Genomic DNA, 18,048 nt, shown 5'->3' on the forward strand with positions numbered 1-18,048 from the left:
GCTGTCGTTTGAAATGAAGAGAAGTTAGTTTTTATTTCCCCCATAATTGCTACTCTGCAACTTCGTTTAAGCTTAATAATATTTAACTCACTGAGCTTCAGCTAACATTCTAATTATTTCTGGGTACATATACTTTTCTGCATATCATATTCTCCAGAGCTTTTAGTTTGTTATAAATATGACACATGGGAGAGAGTATTTTTAAATTACTAGAATAAAATTATTTTGTAGCTTTAAACTATACCCCACGCCCCCAGCCAAGAACCTCTGAAAAGGAAGGTGATTACTGCATTGGCCTGGTTTGATTACTATATTAGTCTGGCACGAATTTTGTATGTATATGCTGTTTTAAAAAACATAACATTAGCCCTGGCCAGTATGGCTCAGTTGGTTGAGCATTGTCCCGTGCACTGAGAGGTCACTGGTTCGATTCCCAGTCAGGGCAAATGCTCAGGTTGTGGGTTTGATCCCCCAGTAGGGGGCATGCAGGAGACAGCTGATCAATGTTTCTCTCTCCCTCTCTCTGTAAAAAAATCAATAAAAAGATATTTAAAAACACACATAATGTTAAATTTTACCATCTTAATGATTTTTACATGTACAGTTCAGTAGTGTTAAGTATATTTATATTGTTGTGCAACAGATCTCTAGAACTTTTTCATCTTGCAAAACTAAAACTCTATATCCACTAAGTACTAATTCCCCCCCCCCCACACCTGTGGCAATCACCTTTCTACTTTCTTTGATTTTGATTACTTTAGATAATTTGAGTGGAATCATATAGCATTTGTCCTTGTATGGCTGGCTTATTTCATTTAGCATAGCATCACCAAGGTTTACCCATGTTGTGGCTTGTAACAGGATTTCTTTCTTTTAAGGTTGCATAATATTACATTGTATCTTCACACTTTCTTTTTCCATTCATCTATCTATAGACATTTGGGTTGCTTCCACCTCTTGGCTATTATGAATAATGCTAAACATGGGTGTGCAAATATCTTTTCAAGGTCCTGGCAGGATTTTTTAAATTACTAAATGTTTATCTATTAACATTCATAAAATCAAATATAAATATTTTTTTCCATATTATGTTAGCCATTTTTCCACACCTAAGCGATCCCTTTTCAAAATACTAGTTCTGTTTTTTAATCTTCACTTCCCTGGCCCTACTATGACCAGGTTTGAATATAATTTTTTTCTAATTCTTCCTTTATTTGAGCTTTTTCCTGTTCATTCTGAACTTTCTTCTTTCTGCCTCTATGTTCTTAGCTCATTCCTATATATCCTCTTCCCCTCACCCTTCCTCTTCTTCCTTTGTTGGTATCTTGGCTTTTTATTTATATAAAGATAAAAGTAAAAAAGAAGAAATAAATGGATATGCTTATTTGGCGCCATCTCTTAACTGATATCACTGTCCTCTCTTTATCTAAACCCCCACCCTGGTTAAATTCAGCTTACCACCACCCCCAGGCCTGAACCTTGCCAGGCAGAATGAGGACTGCTGGGTTCAGACACACAGTCATGCTAATTGGTCCCACTTAAAGTTCATGACCACAAACCTCAAGTGGGTCCATGTGCTGCCAACAGTCTTGCTGTATTTCCTTAGTCTAGTGATTCTCAAAGTATAGTTCCCAGACCGGTAGCATCAGCGTCACACAGGAACTTGTTAAAAATGCACATTCTTCACTTCATCCCAGACCTTATGAAGCAGAAACTCTGGGGGCGGAGGCCAGTAAATCTGTGTGATTCTCATGCTATGGTTTCAGAGCAACCACCTTGGTCAATTCATGCTCCTATTCCTTGAAAATACTTTTTCACACCTTCACTCTGCTCAAATTGCCAACAAACCCCTCCCCTTTCCTACTCCCACTTGATGACCACTTCTTATTTCAAAGTAAATGGAAAATAGAAGTGCTCAGAAGAGGACTTCCTCATCTTCCTACGTCGACATCTGTCTGCCTCTACAGGTGCCCTGTACCCTGCCCGCTTCGCTGACACCAGGGCCAACTCCCACCCCACTTGTGCATTATGTCCCTTCCCCCGCCTCTCCTGGGAATGTATTTCCTCTCTAGGGATCTTTCCCATCAGCACACAAATGTCTCTCTCTAAAAAACAAAACACACCCCAAAAATTTTCGTTTAAAAAGGAAAATAAATAAACAAAACAAACACAAACCTCTCTGAACATCTCTAGGTACTGCTGTGTACTCATCTATTGGATATATTGTTATGTGAAAGTTTTGAATATATGTATTTCCCTATTTTCAAAAAAACAGTGGAAGGATAAACCGAAAACTAATACCAATAGTTACCAACGGGAAGGGAGAGTTTGGGAATAAAAGCTAGACCTCTCTGAATGGTATTTATTGCAGTTTTCACGTGGGAACTATGTACATGTTTTACATAATTAAAATATCAAATTAGATCAAAATCTAATTGAAACAAATTGACCTCACTATGTAACAAATTGAAAGCATAACCACAGAATTTTTTAAGTGACTTTAAAATAGGATGGGGTTGTTTTTTCATAATTTTAGACTTACAGAAAAATTCAAAGGATAATACAGAGAACTGCAGACACCTTTCACTCAGATTTCCCATATGGTAACATTTTCCTACATTTGTTGTATCCCTGTCATCTTTCTCTTTACCTATTCATATGTTTACTAAAAATAAGAAATTCTCTAAATAGCTACAGTAAAATGATTAAAGTCAGGGAATTTATATTGAAAGAATACTATTATATAATCTGTAGATCTTTTTCCAATTTCTTGGCTAGAGGCAGGCCAAGTGTCTCCTTTCCCTCTTTTGGTGTCTCACCTCCCATTCCCACAGAGAGGTAGGACAGGTCCAAAGAAGAGGCATGCCCAGGGAGGGCTGTGCATTCCCTAGGAGCAAGGCTCAGTTGAAGTCATTTAATCTGACTCTTCTTACTTAGGGGTGAAATGAATAAAAACAGAAAGAGGGTGGCAGGAGGGTGGACAAAGAAAGGCCCATCAGTGTCCCCTAAGGGCCAAGATACAGTGTAGGTAAAGTCAGAGGTTTCAAGAAGCATTTTAGCACAAGGTGTAAAATAATTTTCCTTAAACAACCGTAGACTGTCTCTCGAAGGAAGAGAATGTTGCATACAAAAGGCAAAAACATACCGCCCAGCCGGGCGTGGCTCAGCGGTTGACTGTCGACCTAGGATCCAGGCGATCGGGGTTCGATTCCTGGTCGGTGCACATGCCCGGGTTTCGGGCTGCGGCCGGTCAATGACTCATCATTGTTGTTTCTGTCTCTGTCTCTCTCCCTCTCCCTTCCTCTCTCTGAAATCAATAAAGTTTTTTTTTTAATTATAAAAGAAAAATATATCTTCCTTGAGCATCCATGCTTCCTGAGTAATTCTTTTTTTTTAATTTAAGTTTTAATTATAGATTACATACAATATTATATTAGTTTCTGGTGTACAACAGTGATTAGAATCCTGAGTAATTCTTAGCACCATACCCTAATCTTGGAAGCAAATAATTCCTGAAAAATATTAGATAGAACAGATAAGTCTTTGGAGAAATCAGCCAGAAGTGAGAATTGGACAAATAATTTAAGCATCTAAAATAATTCCAGAAGTTTTTAATGTATTACTCTATTATCATGTTACTCAGTTTTGTGTAAATTGGATTGTTCATCTTAAATTAATCCTTATCTTTGGTTTGTTTTTTTGTTTGTCTGTTTTCCTTTTCAGCCCCACTGTGTTCTCCTCGCCTCAAAGGAAAACTCGGCACCTGTTAAACTCGGGGGCTTTGGAGTAGCTATTCAATTAGGGGAGTCTGGACTTGTAGCTGGAGGTAAGAACACTTTTTAAAAATATTCTTCAAAAGCTGGTCACTTTTATTTTTTATTTTTAAACACTATTAAATTTCTTGGGGTGACAGTGGTTAATATGAACATACAGGTTTCAGGTGTGGGTTTCTACGTTGCAAGATCTGTATATGGCTCTGTGTGCCCACCACCCAAAGTCATATCTTCCCCGTCACCATATAATAGGCCTCCTTCACCCCCACCCTCCCACCCCCTTCCCTCTGGCAACCACCACACTGCTGTTTGTGTCCACGAGTTTCAGTTTTATATCCGACATATGAGTGAAATCATATGATTCTTAGCTTTTTCTGACTGACTTATTTCGCTCAGCATAATATCCTCAGGGTCCATCCATGTTGTTGCAAGTGGCGGTATTTTCTCCTTTCTCATGGCTGAGTAATATTCCACTGTGTACGTGTCCCACATCTTCTTTATCCAGTCCTCTATCGCAGGACACTTTGGTTGTTTCCATGTCTTGGCCACCGTAAGTAATGCTGCAATGAACATAGGGGCGCATATATCTTTGCAAATACATAAAACCTGGTCACTTTGAGGCTGGTGTAAAACTTTCAAACTAAAGATTAGCCTATCTTCAATATTTTATACCCCATTTCATCCAACTCTACCGCACCCCCCCAAAAGTGCCATCATAGTTTTGAATTTAATAACTCTGTAGTCATAACTAGAATTTTAGTCCCTTAAGAATAGGCTGTCTTTTAGTCTTTGTATCCCCAGCACTTAACAGAGAAGACACCTTACATACAGAGATTAAAACAATGTTGGAAGAAGATGATATTTGAGGCAAAGTGACTTTTAAAGTTGAACTGATCGGACAAAGTCAAATAAAAAAATATGGGTGATCCGCTTTCAGACTTACATCTCTGGCTAATTTTTAATTTCATACTGTTTTACTCTTTCCATTTGTCAAAGTACTGCTCAGGCCATAATCTGTGTATTTGGGAAGAGCAAGCAGATGTGAATACAGACTGATTTTATTATCAGCCAAAGAAAAACATAACTAGAAAATTCCCAGGCCCCAGAAAATGAGGAAAGTTAAAATAGAGACTTCACTAGTGTAGAGGTGGATGCTAATTACAGATTCAAGTATTTGGTTTTTTGTTTTTTCCTTTGAATAGACTCCAGCTCAGAATGCTTTCCTGTTTTTAGTTCTGTCCCTTGGTTTTGCAAATTACTTAGTTCTCTATTCTGCAAGCTATCAGTCTGCTAATCATTTCCTTTTATTTTCTGTCTACAAATACTACCAGCCTTCACAAAGAGGAAAAATACGGAAAATACCAACAGCACCTTTTTTAAAAAACCTGTCATCTTTCAAGAATGCTTATATTAAATTCAAATACCTGACAAATGATAAATATCAAAATCATAATGTTACACAGGATATTTTATTTCTTTTTTTTAATTTTATTTACTGATTTGTAGAGAGAAACATCCATTTGTTGTTCCACCCATCCATGCATTCATTGGTTGCTTCTTTTTTAAAATAAATTTTGTTTTAAATATGTTTTTATTGATTTGAGAGAGAGAGGAAGGGAGAAAGAAAGGGAAACATCGATGTGAGAGAGAAACATCATCATATGCCTCCCACATGCAACCGGGGCATGTGCCCTGATCGGGGATTGAACCAGCTACCTTGCAGTGCACAGGATGCCTCTCAGCCAACTGAGCCACACCAGCCAGGCCATTGGTTTATTCTTGTATGTGCCCTGACTGGGGATTGAACCTGCAACTTTGGTGTATTAGGATGATGCTCTAACCAACTGAGCTACCCTGCCAGGACCATTTTATTCACTATTACTAAAACATCAAAGTGGTATTAACACTGACCATCTTCTGAAAAATGAGCTATGAGTCACAGTTGTATTCTTTAAGTCATTATTATAGCACATTGCCCTATAAAATTAAATTAGCTTTAAATTTTCTTGTTTTGCATTTTCTTCCAGCTAATAGTTTCCAATAATATGAGAAACTGCAAGATGACTATAGTTTTAAAAACTGATTTTTTTTCCCTAATTCAAAACTTTTCATCCATGATCAGAAGACTGACCAAAAGATCAGGTAGTAAAGCATAGTTTAATCATAAAATCATTAAATCTCAGTAGTCAAAGGGGCCTTAATTTCTTCAGTCTTGCAACTAATTATTGAATTCTCTCATAAAATTCCCAGCAAAAGGTTGAGCTCTAGTTTAATTCCTGAGATGGCAAAGAATTCACCGTGTCCCAGGACAGTTTATTCCATTTTTGAAAAGCTCTTTAAGTATTAAAACATTGGAAAAAAAGTATCGAAGCATTCATCCTTGCATTGGATAGAAATCTTCCTTCCTGTAACTTCCATCCAGTGATCCTAATAGTGAGTTTTGGAGCCATGCTAAACAGTTTTAATCCTTCCATTCAGATGTTTGAAGACAGCTGCCATTTTCCCTGAAGTCTTGTCCAAGTTAACTTGCCTAGGTTAATTTAGCTGTTCCTCATATAAACTGGCTCAGAATCTCCTCACTGTGCCCAAAGTACAGAGCCAGCACTGGACACAACTGCGGGTACAGTCCAGCACACGGGAACTTGGGACTATCACTTCTTTTGCTTTGTGTCTTAAATTTCTGTTAGGCTCCCCAAGCTGCATTAGCTCTTTGGACAACCACATAATGCTGCTGGCTCTTATTAATCTTGCAATCAACTACAAATCCTCAATTGTTGTTATCTTTAAACAAATGTTAGTCTTAAACTAACATTCAAATCTAATATTTATATAGATCACCCCTGCGTTAAGACTACACAATTATAACAAATAGTTTCTGATATATACATCCCCAAGGTTGATGGGATAAAATGAAATGAAACTAATTCCTCTTATCTGTTATATACTGACCACATATAATGACTTAGTTTCTATTGATCTGGATCTGTACCCTATTGGTATTTAGAATGGCATGGGCTTCATGTGTGCATCTTGATTGGAGGGGGAAAACAGATTCATTAAATTTACGTGGACATTTTCCACATGTTAATCTATTTTCCAAAAGCCCATGAACTTTTCCCCTAAATTGTATATTTTTAAAGCTGATTTTTGAGCCAAAAATGTGTAAGTTATGCAAAATTCCTTTTTCTCAGTACTTTTAGAGTTAAAACACTTTCTGATGGTCAAAATATTAACATACCTTTCCTTACAGTCTTGAAATGACTACTTCAAGCATTACAGTGTCTTTAAAAATATGATAAATATGGATAGGGATAAATGATTTCTCTCATTAAAAGCTTTCCTATTGTTTAAGGTATACTTTTGAAAATTTTGCTAATATTTATCAGCTACCTTGCTGATTTTTAGCAGAAAGCTACTTTCCTATCAGTTGGAATTTTTGATCACTCAGTCCTCTAAATAGAAAAGAATTCTCTCCTTTATATGTTCCATATGGTAAAAACCATTTACATGTATGGGATAAGCAAAAGTAGGTTTACAGTTGTACAAATAGATAATACGACAGTTAATAAATAATAATACAAGAGTAAACTGTGTTTTGTGTACTCACAACTGTAAACCTACTTTTGCCCTCCCCTCTATTTACACTTCCTCTATCTAAAACTCAGCTATTTGGAAAACTCACTTATCCAGAAGATAACTAGGAACCTAGAAAATCATTATATTAGTAGCAAGACTCCTTCCTGCCTTTAAAACCCACATGTTGTCCTCAAGTGAGCATCTAAAGACACTCTATGAGGCTGGCACGCTCTCATTTTTCAGAAAGTTTTTTGCATTTGTGTTCTTTATACCTTGCACCTCTAGCCCCCCTGGTTGGAATGCCTTTGGTCATTTTATCTATCTAGTTAACTTTTACTGTCCTTGAAGCCTGAGCTTACAATGATCTCATCTTAAAAGCAGGCTGAACTTCACCATCCCAAGTTAGGTAACCTGCTCCTTGTCTTCCATATTATCATAACCCCCTGCGCTACATACCTCCATGTAGCATTTGATGCAGAGGTTTGTAATCATATCAAAGACTAAGCTCTGTGAGGGTCCAGGGGGACCGTGGCTTGTCCCTCTGTATGTCCACAGCACCTACAATGGTTGTCTGGGACCTCGTAGGCACTTAGGAAATTATTATTAAATGAAAATACTGGTTGCTAATTAGTTTCCAGTTAATAGCAGATTTTCTGCAACAAATTAGAAACTGAGGCTGGAGTGAACATAGTGAGAGAAAAGAAACAAAAGCCAAACAGAAAAAAATATGTCAGTCAGATACCAAAACTGGGAAAGCACAGCAGCCTTCTAGTACTGAACAAAGCAACCCTTACATACCTCTGAAGTCCCAGAGAGGGTTTCCTGTTCTATAGCATAGGTCTTTAATTGATATCTACAATGGCAATTCTGAGTCATCAAGAAAAGGTTAAATTATGAGTAGCAACTTGTGTAAAAGGAAATTGTAGGAAGGTAGCCATCCAAAAGTATTAAAGTAAAAAGGTTTAGGTGCATAAAGATTCAAGTCCTGTAGAACTGAATATGTGGCTATTGAAAACAATTCCTTCTCTGGGGTCCTTGGTAATAAGGTCTTCTTATAGTATCAGACAATTAAACATTTAAATGTTTATCTGAGGTATGTCATACGCAGTAACGTTTAGCTTGGTTTGGTAATTGACTTCCTGTTCTTAGAATTTTGTGGTCAAAATCATGAAAATCAAGTGACCACAAAGAAGGAAAAGTTAAGAGAGAACAAACAAGGAGTTTTGGGATGTCAGTTTATGTTAAAGGTTAACTCCAGTCCTTGTACATTCTACCGGTCTGTACAAAATAAAAATAAAAAAATCATTCCTGTATATTCTTTCTACCATTGTCTTTCCTTCTATCATCCGTGAGCAAATTCTTGAACCAAAATACGTGCATCTTTCTCGACGATGAACACTAATTCTCCACATCAGTATAGTCTTCCATCCAGATAAGTGGAGAGAACCTCCTCAGGATGACTGAGGCTGGCCGTGGTGGCTCTGACTAATCCCTAAGTGAGGCCCCCATTTTGAGCTGCTCAGACCTTTCTTGTGTGGGAAGTGGTAGGAGGTAAGTTGAGTTTCAGAGCATCATGCAAACGGTCAGCAGGTCCCCTAATCTCTTGTCCTGCTCTTCCCTACTCATGCCAGCTTCTGTGCATCAGAACAAGGTGAATCTCCAACGCCCCCCCCCCCAAGCTGTTAACAAAGTCGGAGGCTTAGGTCTCATCACTTCAGCTTCCCTTTGTTACTTGAGGAAGCAAAATGGGACAATATGGAAATAAAGATCTTTTCTTCTAACCAGTAGAGTTTTCACTGATCTACTGTACATCTTAAGTGAAAATACTTTGACTCTCTGAACCCTGAATTTAATCTCTATTATGAGGGGAACCATAATGAGCTGCATGCAGCAAGGTACAGCCCCAGGACACAAAGAGTTGCTTTATCAGTCTCCATCCCAAGCGAGTTTAACAATTACTAATAGGACTTTATGATACATTCTCTCTGGCTGGATTAGAAGATCTCTCGGGCCTTTTTTTAACTCTGAATCACAGTTCTGAGCTGTATTATGTAATGTTCAAAGTAAAAATGAGCTTGGACTCCGTATAATGAGAGAGAGAAGAGGAGGAAACTGGGCCTACATACAAGTAGAAGAGCTGCCAAGACTGTTGGGCAGTGCCCCCTTCCACAATAATTTCCCTACAGGGTACAGTAGAAGAAAGGATTCCCTTTGGAATACTGAGTTAAAGATGGTTACTAGTATACAGACAATGGCTATCAGATTCCTTCCTGAAAGCTAATTTCAATAGGAAAAAAAGAAAACTCTTTAAAGAAAATGGAAGTCAAAAAGATTGAATGGGAGCTTCATGACTTTTGGTTTATATCATATATTTGCCCTCATTCTCTTCAAATGTTAGCATTACGGGGAAGCTTTAAAAATCCTATAACAAAGTATTACTAATCATTGCTAATTGCTATAGTCAACACCTAAAATCTTAAGAGGATTTAAGATTCAAAGTCATATTCTAAATAGAAGTTTTCAGCATTAGGTTTAATTTGGCAGTCAGAAGTAATCTTTTTCTCCACAGGTTTCTTCTCACCCCTGCACCACCCATTCCCTTCCTCCCCCTTCCCAGGGCAGGCCCTCCCAGCTCTTTCCTGGGCAGCTACACTGCCTGCTGACTCTTCTACCTACCTCTGCTCTGTATTTTTAGTGATTTTATAACATGAAAATTAGAAAATTTAAACAACTTCTTCATGAAGCAGGAAATAGGTAAACACTTGCTGGGCACCCTGCTGAATTCAATAGGAAGGACCAGTGTTAGAAGACCAAGTTCCTATCCCGGGCTCTATTTTCAAGAAGTGATTAGATAGGTAATTTATTTCCTTCTGTGAACTTGATTTTATGGAGGAAGGCAGAGGCGGTGAGAGAATATTTATATTGTTAAACTTTTCGTTCAAACTGTTACTGTTCTATTATTTTCAGTTTTCAAGGGAATAAAAGCTCATTTTTAAGTAAATTATTTTTTTCTTGATGTTGTTGTTGTTTTAAATGTAGGACGCGTTGGAACACCTCATTTTATGGCCCCAGAAGTTGTCAAAAGAGAGCCTTATGGAAAACCCGTAGATGTCTGGGGTTGTGGCGTGATCCTTTTTATTCTGCTCAGTGGTTGTTTGCCTTTTTATGGAACCAAGGAAAGATTGTTTGAAGGCATTATTAAAGGAAAATATAAGGTAATATATTATGAATGTTTTACTTTTTCCATTGAAATTAAATTATTTTGGAAAATGTGTTTGGAAGTAACTATCTGTCTTTGGATTGCTTGTGAATTATCATGTAGTTACCAAGTCAGAGAAAAGTTCTTCGCTTACATCACTGACCCACTAGCCTTGGTGGGCAACATAGGCCGCAAGTAAATTCCTGAATCGCTGTCAACTGAACTGTCATCTGGGTAGAAGGGAGGGAACTGGCCTTAAAACAACCATTCCCTTGCCGCTCCCTTCCCCTTCCCTCTGTGCTGCAGCTAAAGTCTGTCCACCCTTTCTGGATCCCAACTCTGTGTTTAGGCTGGAAGACAGGGACCCTATTCCTCTTTCATACAGCGTAAAAGCCAGAGACCAGTTGGATGTGCCCCCTTCCCCCACGCGCAAGTCAACCGTTTTAAAAGTGCTGGGCCCTCAACTTCACAAACCACACTCACTACAAATCAAATTCTTTTATATATATATATATCTTTATTGATTTCAGAGAGAGAAAAGGAGAGGGAGAGAGAGAGAGAGAGAAACATCAATGATGAGAGAGTCATCAATCGAGCCCACAACCCGGGCATGTGCCCTGACCGGGAATCGAACCCTGATCGCCTGGATCCCAGGTCGACGCCCAACCGCTGAGCCACGCCCGGCCGGGCTCAAATTCTTTTACCACAAATACGTTCCAGCAAAACTGCTCATTTAGTTAGGTGAAAGAAACTGTTCGGTTAGTGCCATACTGATTTCAAATAGAATTCTTGTTCAGAGAAAGAATTTGGAATGATCCCTAGAGTTTATTGTGATAGAATTTGACTTTTTATTTTACCCCGAGTAAGGTATTTGTGACAGACTTGAGCCCAGACTTAAAAGTATCCATTAGCTGTCTGGTAACCAAACTAATTTATTCAGGATAAGCTGGAAAATGAACTTCTTTGTGTAATTTTTTTAAAGGGCTTAATTTTTAAAACTTCTGGCTTAATTTGTAAAGTTAAAATGGAAATTTCATCCAGGTAATTTTAGTAATTCTTTATCTTTATTTTCTATTCAGTATCTATCAGTCTTTATTTGTTTTTGCTTTATCACCCTTTTACGTATTGCATTTTATGTAGTCAGTGAGCCAGCACAGCTGAAAAATTTGCCATTTACATTCCAGAATAAACTGAAATAAATGCCAGTCTCACAGCTGCGGTCCAGAATATAATACAGAGCCATCTTGGTGCGACTTAAACACTCATATTTTTCTTTAGCTAATGTGGATTGGAAACCACATGTGCAATTCACAGACTTCTGATTAGGAAATTATTACTTTCATTATTTAAAAAGTAAAAAGTCATTACTGACATTGTGAATAGCAATACCAAAAAATACTTAAGGAATTCTTGGAAACCAACAAGCTCAAGGGGGATCTCACTACCCTGGCTCTTCTTAGACTTTTTGCCCTGAGCCACCACACATGGCTGATGGAATAGGATGCCGTGCAGGGGAAGCGTGGGGGAGTGTGTCTGGATATCAGATCAGGGCAGCTTATGTTGGGGAAGTTCTGTTTCCTCCCACTTTTACGAAAACCTGTACTTTCTACACAACAGAACCACAGTTTCCTTTTCAGCCATGCCTGGCAACATAAAACCAAACACAGGTTTATATAACACTAGACTCCAAAACCGTGAGCTCCCTAAAGTTTTCTTTTCAGTTCTTCAGTAATGTTAGGATTTTATATGGGACTTGGAAAAAAGTAAAGAAAAGGGGAAGGAAAAAAAGAAAAGAAAGGTAAAGCAGTTTCAGAGTTACAGCCTTATTCTTTTAAGCCAAAATTGAAGCTTGTGGAGTTTAGAAGGTGAGACTGGTTTGTACTATTTTCTTTTTTGGCTATGTACCATCTGCTTATAATGGCATATGGGTTTGCCTAATTTTATTTGGATTAAGACATAAGCCAAAACTCAGTTAACAGAGAGAGATGTTTTAAGTTAAAGGTGTTTCTGCTACTCTTAGAGTCAGTTGGCCACGGGAATAAATCAGTCCCTTCAAGGTAACTCAGTGTCTCAGGAAACTGCTTGTAAGTCATCATTCCCCTCCAATCCCTGGAGATTGTGAATGGCTATCAGGAATGCACACCGTGGCTTTCTGGTTGAGCTTCGCCAAGAATCACAGATACTACCATATGAAAATAAACACAATTAGTAATGCATCAGCATCATAATAATGCTAGCAGTAAGGATAGCTAACTCATACATGGCACCTGCTTTGTGCCATGAACTGTTCTAAGCACTTATATTTAACTCATTTCATCCTCGCAGTGACTTGTGACGTAGGTACCATATAATAAAATCTCCCACCTGCCTTTTTCAGTTACAAGCAATTTGCTAAAAATAGAAGTCTTCCTTTGTGTTTCAGTTGCGAAATTCCTTGTTTCCAAGGCAGCGTGCTTCATTTCAACAGCTTCTGGTATTTGATTTTGTCTATATTTAAAGCATTGAATAGTTATTTTTGTTTCTTTGTAAGAAACTGGGACCATTCACACATGTACAAAGTTAAGTTATTTTTAAGTTACCTATTCTTACCATTATAGTAAGTCAGATGGATGGTGGCAGCTATGTCATAATTTCTGTACCTGAAAGCTTGAAGCTTTGAGGTTTACTTGGCTAACCTGACCTCTAGCGTGTATGCATGGCTTTTCTTACAAAAGCCCCAGGTTTTCAGCAGTTCGGTTTGAAGTATAGATTCATCTCTACCATCAGTGATGAACCTGGCAGATTTTTAAAAAGTATACTGTGCTGTGGTTCTATCATATGTTTATGGTATCATAGGGTGTATGGTAATAGTATATTTTTCCCTAAAGACTGAAATTGATATACAGTGACCAAAATATTCTATTACTAACTTTGTATAGCTTCGCAGTTACTGCTAATCCTAATTAAAGCACTTACATTTACATTTTTTATTATTGAAAATTTCAAACAAACAAAACCAGTAGAGATGACAATATCACAAAGCCCAGCTGCAGTATTTATCAACATATAGCCCACCGTGTCTTCTCTGCATTCCACGTCCTACCAGGTTATTTTCCAGCAGGTCTCAAAGATACCATTTTCTCACCCTGGTGCTTCCTAACGGAACTATTTCCAAAGTCCCTGATCTCTATGGGCATTTTCAAGAAGTTTTTTTATGGCATCTTTTAAATGTAGTACATTTAAACTGTCATAGTTTATAAACTACTGCTGGTCTTAAGTGATATTGTTTCAACTTTCTATTCTCATTTGCTAGCTTACTTGATTTTTTAAAGTAGATGTGAGAGAATACCATTTAACTGGAATATATGCTAACATTTAATTTCAATTAACTTTTTTTTCAATTACAGTTAGCATTCAGTATTATTTTATATAAGTTTCAGATATACAGAATAGTAGTTAGATAATTACATAATTTATGAAGTGCTCCCCACACACATGACATTTCAAGCACACACCTGGCACTGTATAATAGTTATTACAATATTATTGACTCTATTCCCTGTGCTATCCCTTTTACATCCCCCATGATTATTTTTAACTACTAATTTTTATTTCTTAATCTCTTCACCTTTTTCACCCAGCCCCCCAACCTCCCTCTCATCTGGCAACCTTCAGTTTCTTCTCCGTATCTTTGAGTTTGTTCAGTAAACTTTTCTATCAAGGACAAAAATATATTTCCCAACATATATAAAAGGTACAGTAGCCCCGGCCGGTGTGGTTCAGTTGGTCGGGCATCATCCCCGTGCACCCAAAGGTTGCCGGTTAGATTCCCAGCCAAGCGCGTGCCCAGGTTGCGGGCTTGATCCTAGGGGACAGCCGATCAATGTACTGCTCTCACATCAATGTTTCTACCTCTCTCTCCCTCTCCCTTCCTGTCTCCAAAAAGTCAATTAAAAATCCTGTTTACAAAGATACAGTATCATCTTATATCGTTGTTACAGATAACCAGTTGGTGTCTACACAGCAGAAGGCTAAGCTGCCTGGCTTTCGTATTTAAATACGCGACGTTTTATAGCTTTGATCTGTTCCCCCTTATATACTCAACCTCCCAAATTAATTTCAGCTACTCTGCTGAGCCAAAGGAAGAGAAACCCCTAGGTTGGGCTCCCTCATAAAAAGGATGGGAAAGTATACTTCTTGACCCCTACTCCGGAAATCTTACCACCACTTGCAGAGGATTTCTCAAACCCTTTCCCAAGGACCAGTCATTCAGACTTTAACAAGAATAGCAGATAGGGAGGCGGGAACAGGCTCCCTAAGCTCCCTCTAAAAACTCACCTCCTTATTTCAAACTGGTCCATTCATCACAACTTCAGTAGGATCACATTATTTTAACAACCTCATGGCATTTGTTTTAATGGGCTCTGACAAGCAGAAGTGAGTATCATTTGGAATTCTGCCTCTTAGAAAAAGAAAATGGAGCATCCTCCAATATTAAGAACTAAAGACATTTTTTATTCCCCATGTACAAGTACAAAGCCTCACATTAGCCAGAGCGAAGTGGCTGATGCTAACCCTTGACCAAACTATAGTGATTCATATGTACTGTGATGCAAGTTGTGATTTCATTTGGCTTTAAATTGTCATGGGCTTTATTCTCCATCTTTCTCCCTTAGAAGGTGACATAGGTTTCTGCCGGTTAAAGTCACAGCACTGCTTAAAGCTCCTGGCGCCAGGCAGCTCGCTTCAGCTCACTGATCAGTCGGCTTCCTGACATTAAATAGAGAAAGACCCTCCTCTTCTATCCTCCTGACCCACTTGCCTTCCCCACCCCAAACCTGAAGCATTCCTTTGCATTTTTTTCTGGCCTCTGGTCTCAGACTTACCCCTTTTCCAGGAGCCTCCCAGCTCTTTTCCTCACAGATCCACAGCCTTTCTCACAAGTCCTGTGTCTTTTGAACAACTCATAATATTTTTTGTTTGACTTTAGTCAGATTACCTTGTGGTTTATATGTCTCCAAAAACAGGCCGAAAGTGAATTGCTTATGTCATAGGGTATTCAGTAATAGTATATTTTCCCCTAAAGACTTAAATTGATATACAATGACCAAAATATTCTGTTAATAACAGTATAGCTTCGCAATTGCTGCTAATCCTAATTAAAACCAAAATATTAAAATATCTTTAATATTTTTCATTTTAAAAAAAATAAAATTTTTCATGTTTAAATTTTCTTTTACTCCTTTCTAGGTCAAAGTATTCTAATCTCTTTAGCTGAGGCAGGAACTAGAATCATAAGCATTCTCTTTTTAAATTATTAAAAATATTATAACTTACATAACAACAAGGAAACATGTAAGGAATATTTACTGATGCAAAAATCTCATATAATGAGCAACAACAACAAAAGAATTTCTTTTGTCTTCTTCCTTAGAAAACAAGCCTTTGGAATTAGATTTCTGTTCTTTGCTCTGAGAATTTCATTCACATGGAAACAGTAGAGGAATATTAAATAATAGTGAATGTTAACGTCTCACTGGAAATAACTGTCATGTTCCTTTCCTGCTCTTCAGATGAATCCAAGGCAGTGGAGCCATATCTCTGAAAGTGCCAAAGACCTAGTGCGTCGCATGCTGATGCTGGATCCAGCCGAAAGGATCACTGTTTATGAAGCACTGAATCACCCCTGGCTTAAGGTACATGTGCTCATAGGTGGCCTACACTGTGTTTGAACACTTCCAGTGACAGCAGTGTCCTGCTCTCTAAGGTGGCCCTTTCCACCTTATCATTTTTTGAGCACTATTTATTACAGTTTTGTTCATCTGGTTTGCTGTTTCTGTGCATCCTCTGTAAAAACATCTAAATCGAGGGTGTACCACTCAAGTGACATTCAGACAACAGACAGAGGGTACAGAAGCGGACTGAGACAGAATCTATCCAGTAAGAAGGCCTGTTTCTCTCCCAACACATGTTCCAAAGACATGCAACATGAGTAACTGAAATAGTACTGCTATGATAAATTAATTATCTTTATTTTGCGTGTGACTGTGCTTTATAGCATTATTTTTATTTCAATAGATACTAAATATGGATTTATTGTCTTAGGGAAAAGGCAGATTAGATTTTAAAAATTCTTTTTATCTTCCATCTTGCCAATAAATATTAAGGAAAATTACAACTTGGGACTTCAATGAAACAGTAGTATTTGATGAAGACATTACACAATTCTATAATTTCAAGAAATTCTCCCTTTACAGGTGAGAACACTAAGGCTCAGAGAGGTTACGAATCTTGCCCCAAGTCACAGAAGTTGTCAGTGGTGGAACCAGGGTTTTAGTTCAGCCTACCACAACCCTTTCCTTTTACACAAGACCCCGTCCCTTTTACTTATTTAAGGACATTGCTCCAGCAGTTTCCCCTTCCTGCACGATCAGTTTTCTATCTCTGTTGGGTCTAACATGCTACGTTTTATTTTTATTATACACACATCTTCTCTTGACCCTATAACCCACTCCAGCTTCTATCCTTAGTCTCTGCTCCCCTTGAGAGCAATAGTCCTAGAAAGAGTTGTCTGTACTCACTTTTTCCAGTTTCTCCCATCCCTTCTTGAACGCACTCTAGTGGGTTACAGTCCTACCAGCTCCACTAAAACAGTTCTTGTCAAGCCACGAATGACCTTCACACTGCTCAAGTTCAAAGGTCAAATCTCAGGCCTTCTCCCACAGTAGACATCCATCCTCCTCAAACACTGGCTTCTCTTGGCTTCACGACACTTCACTCTCTTGAATTCCCTTCTGCCTCTGTGACTGCTCCTCACATCACGCTAACTCTTCCTCATCTCCCCCCCACCCAACTCTTCACATTGCAGTGCACAGGCCTCCATCCCTGCTCCTCTTTTTCTCTGTCTACACTCAGGCCCTTGGAGACCTCATCTAGTTTTAATGGCTCTACATGTTGTCCGTACCCCAGGGACTCCTGAATTGATACCTTCAGTCCAGGCCTCTCCCCTGATGTAGTATTTCTTAATCTAATATATAGCGTCACTCCCTGATACCCCTCTGATTTCACCCCTTACTGTTTGTTCTCTCACCCACTTCCCCTCATACTGGCCTCCACGCCCTCTGTGTCAGTCGTGCCCTTTCCCTCGAGCACTCTTTCCCCAGGTATCTTCAGGGCTTATTTCCTCACCGTCTTCAGGTCTTTGTTTGGATATCAGCTTCTTAGTAAGATCTTTCCTGAGCACCAAATTTAAGACTTGGGAAGAGGAATGCCCCTGCCACCAGTATTCCCTATTCCCCTTCCTTGCCTTAGTTTTCCCCATAGCATAAGGCACGTTACCATAAGGCATACTTATATTTTACTTGTTTGCTGTTGGTTGATCCCCATAAAATATAAGCTGCACAAGGGTGGGAATTTTTGGCTATTGGTTCACTTTTGTCTAGCACCCTAGAAAGGGTTAAGCATGTAGTAGTTGCTCAATAAATATTAGTTAATGATTTAATGTATGAACAAATGGATGTT

At 38.4% G+C, this 18,048-nt stretch overlaps 1 protein-coding gene across 4 annotated transcripts in view; it reads left to right on the plus strand.

The window, feature by feature from the left end:
• Positions 1–18,048, plus strand: part of CASK (calcium/calmodulin dependent serine protein kinase) — a 370,370-nt gene that overhangs the window by 220,456 nt on the left and 131,866 nt on the right. For all 4 annotated transcript variants that reach the window (XM_081126670.1, XM_081126672.1, XM_081126671.1 and 1 more), the window contains exons 6-8: positions 3,724–3,826; positions 10,389–10,564; positions 16,101–16,223. In XM_081126670.1, the coding sequence (XP_080982796.1) occupies positions 3,724–3,826; positions 10,389–10,564; positions 16,101–16,223 (402 nt within the window). The remainder of the gene's footprint in view (positions 1–3,723; positions 3,827–10,388; positions 10,565–16,100; positions 16,224–18,048) is intronic.

This window comes from Miniopterus schreibersii (assembly GCF_964146895.1).
Source record: "Miniopterus schreibersii genome assembly, chromosome: X".
NCBI classification, from domain to species: domain Eukaryota; kingdom Metazoa; phylum Chordata; class Mammalia; order Chiroptera; family Miniopteridae; genus Miniopterus; species Miniopterus schreibersii.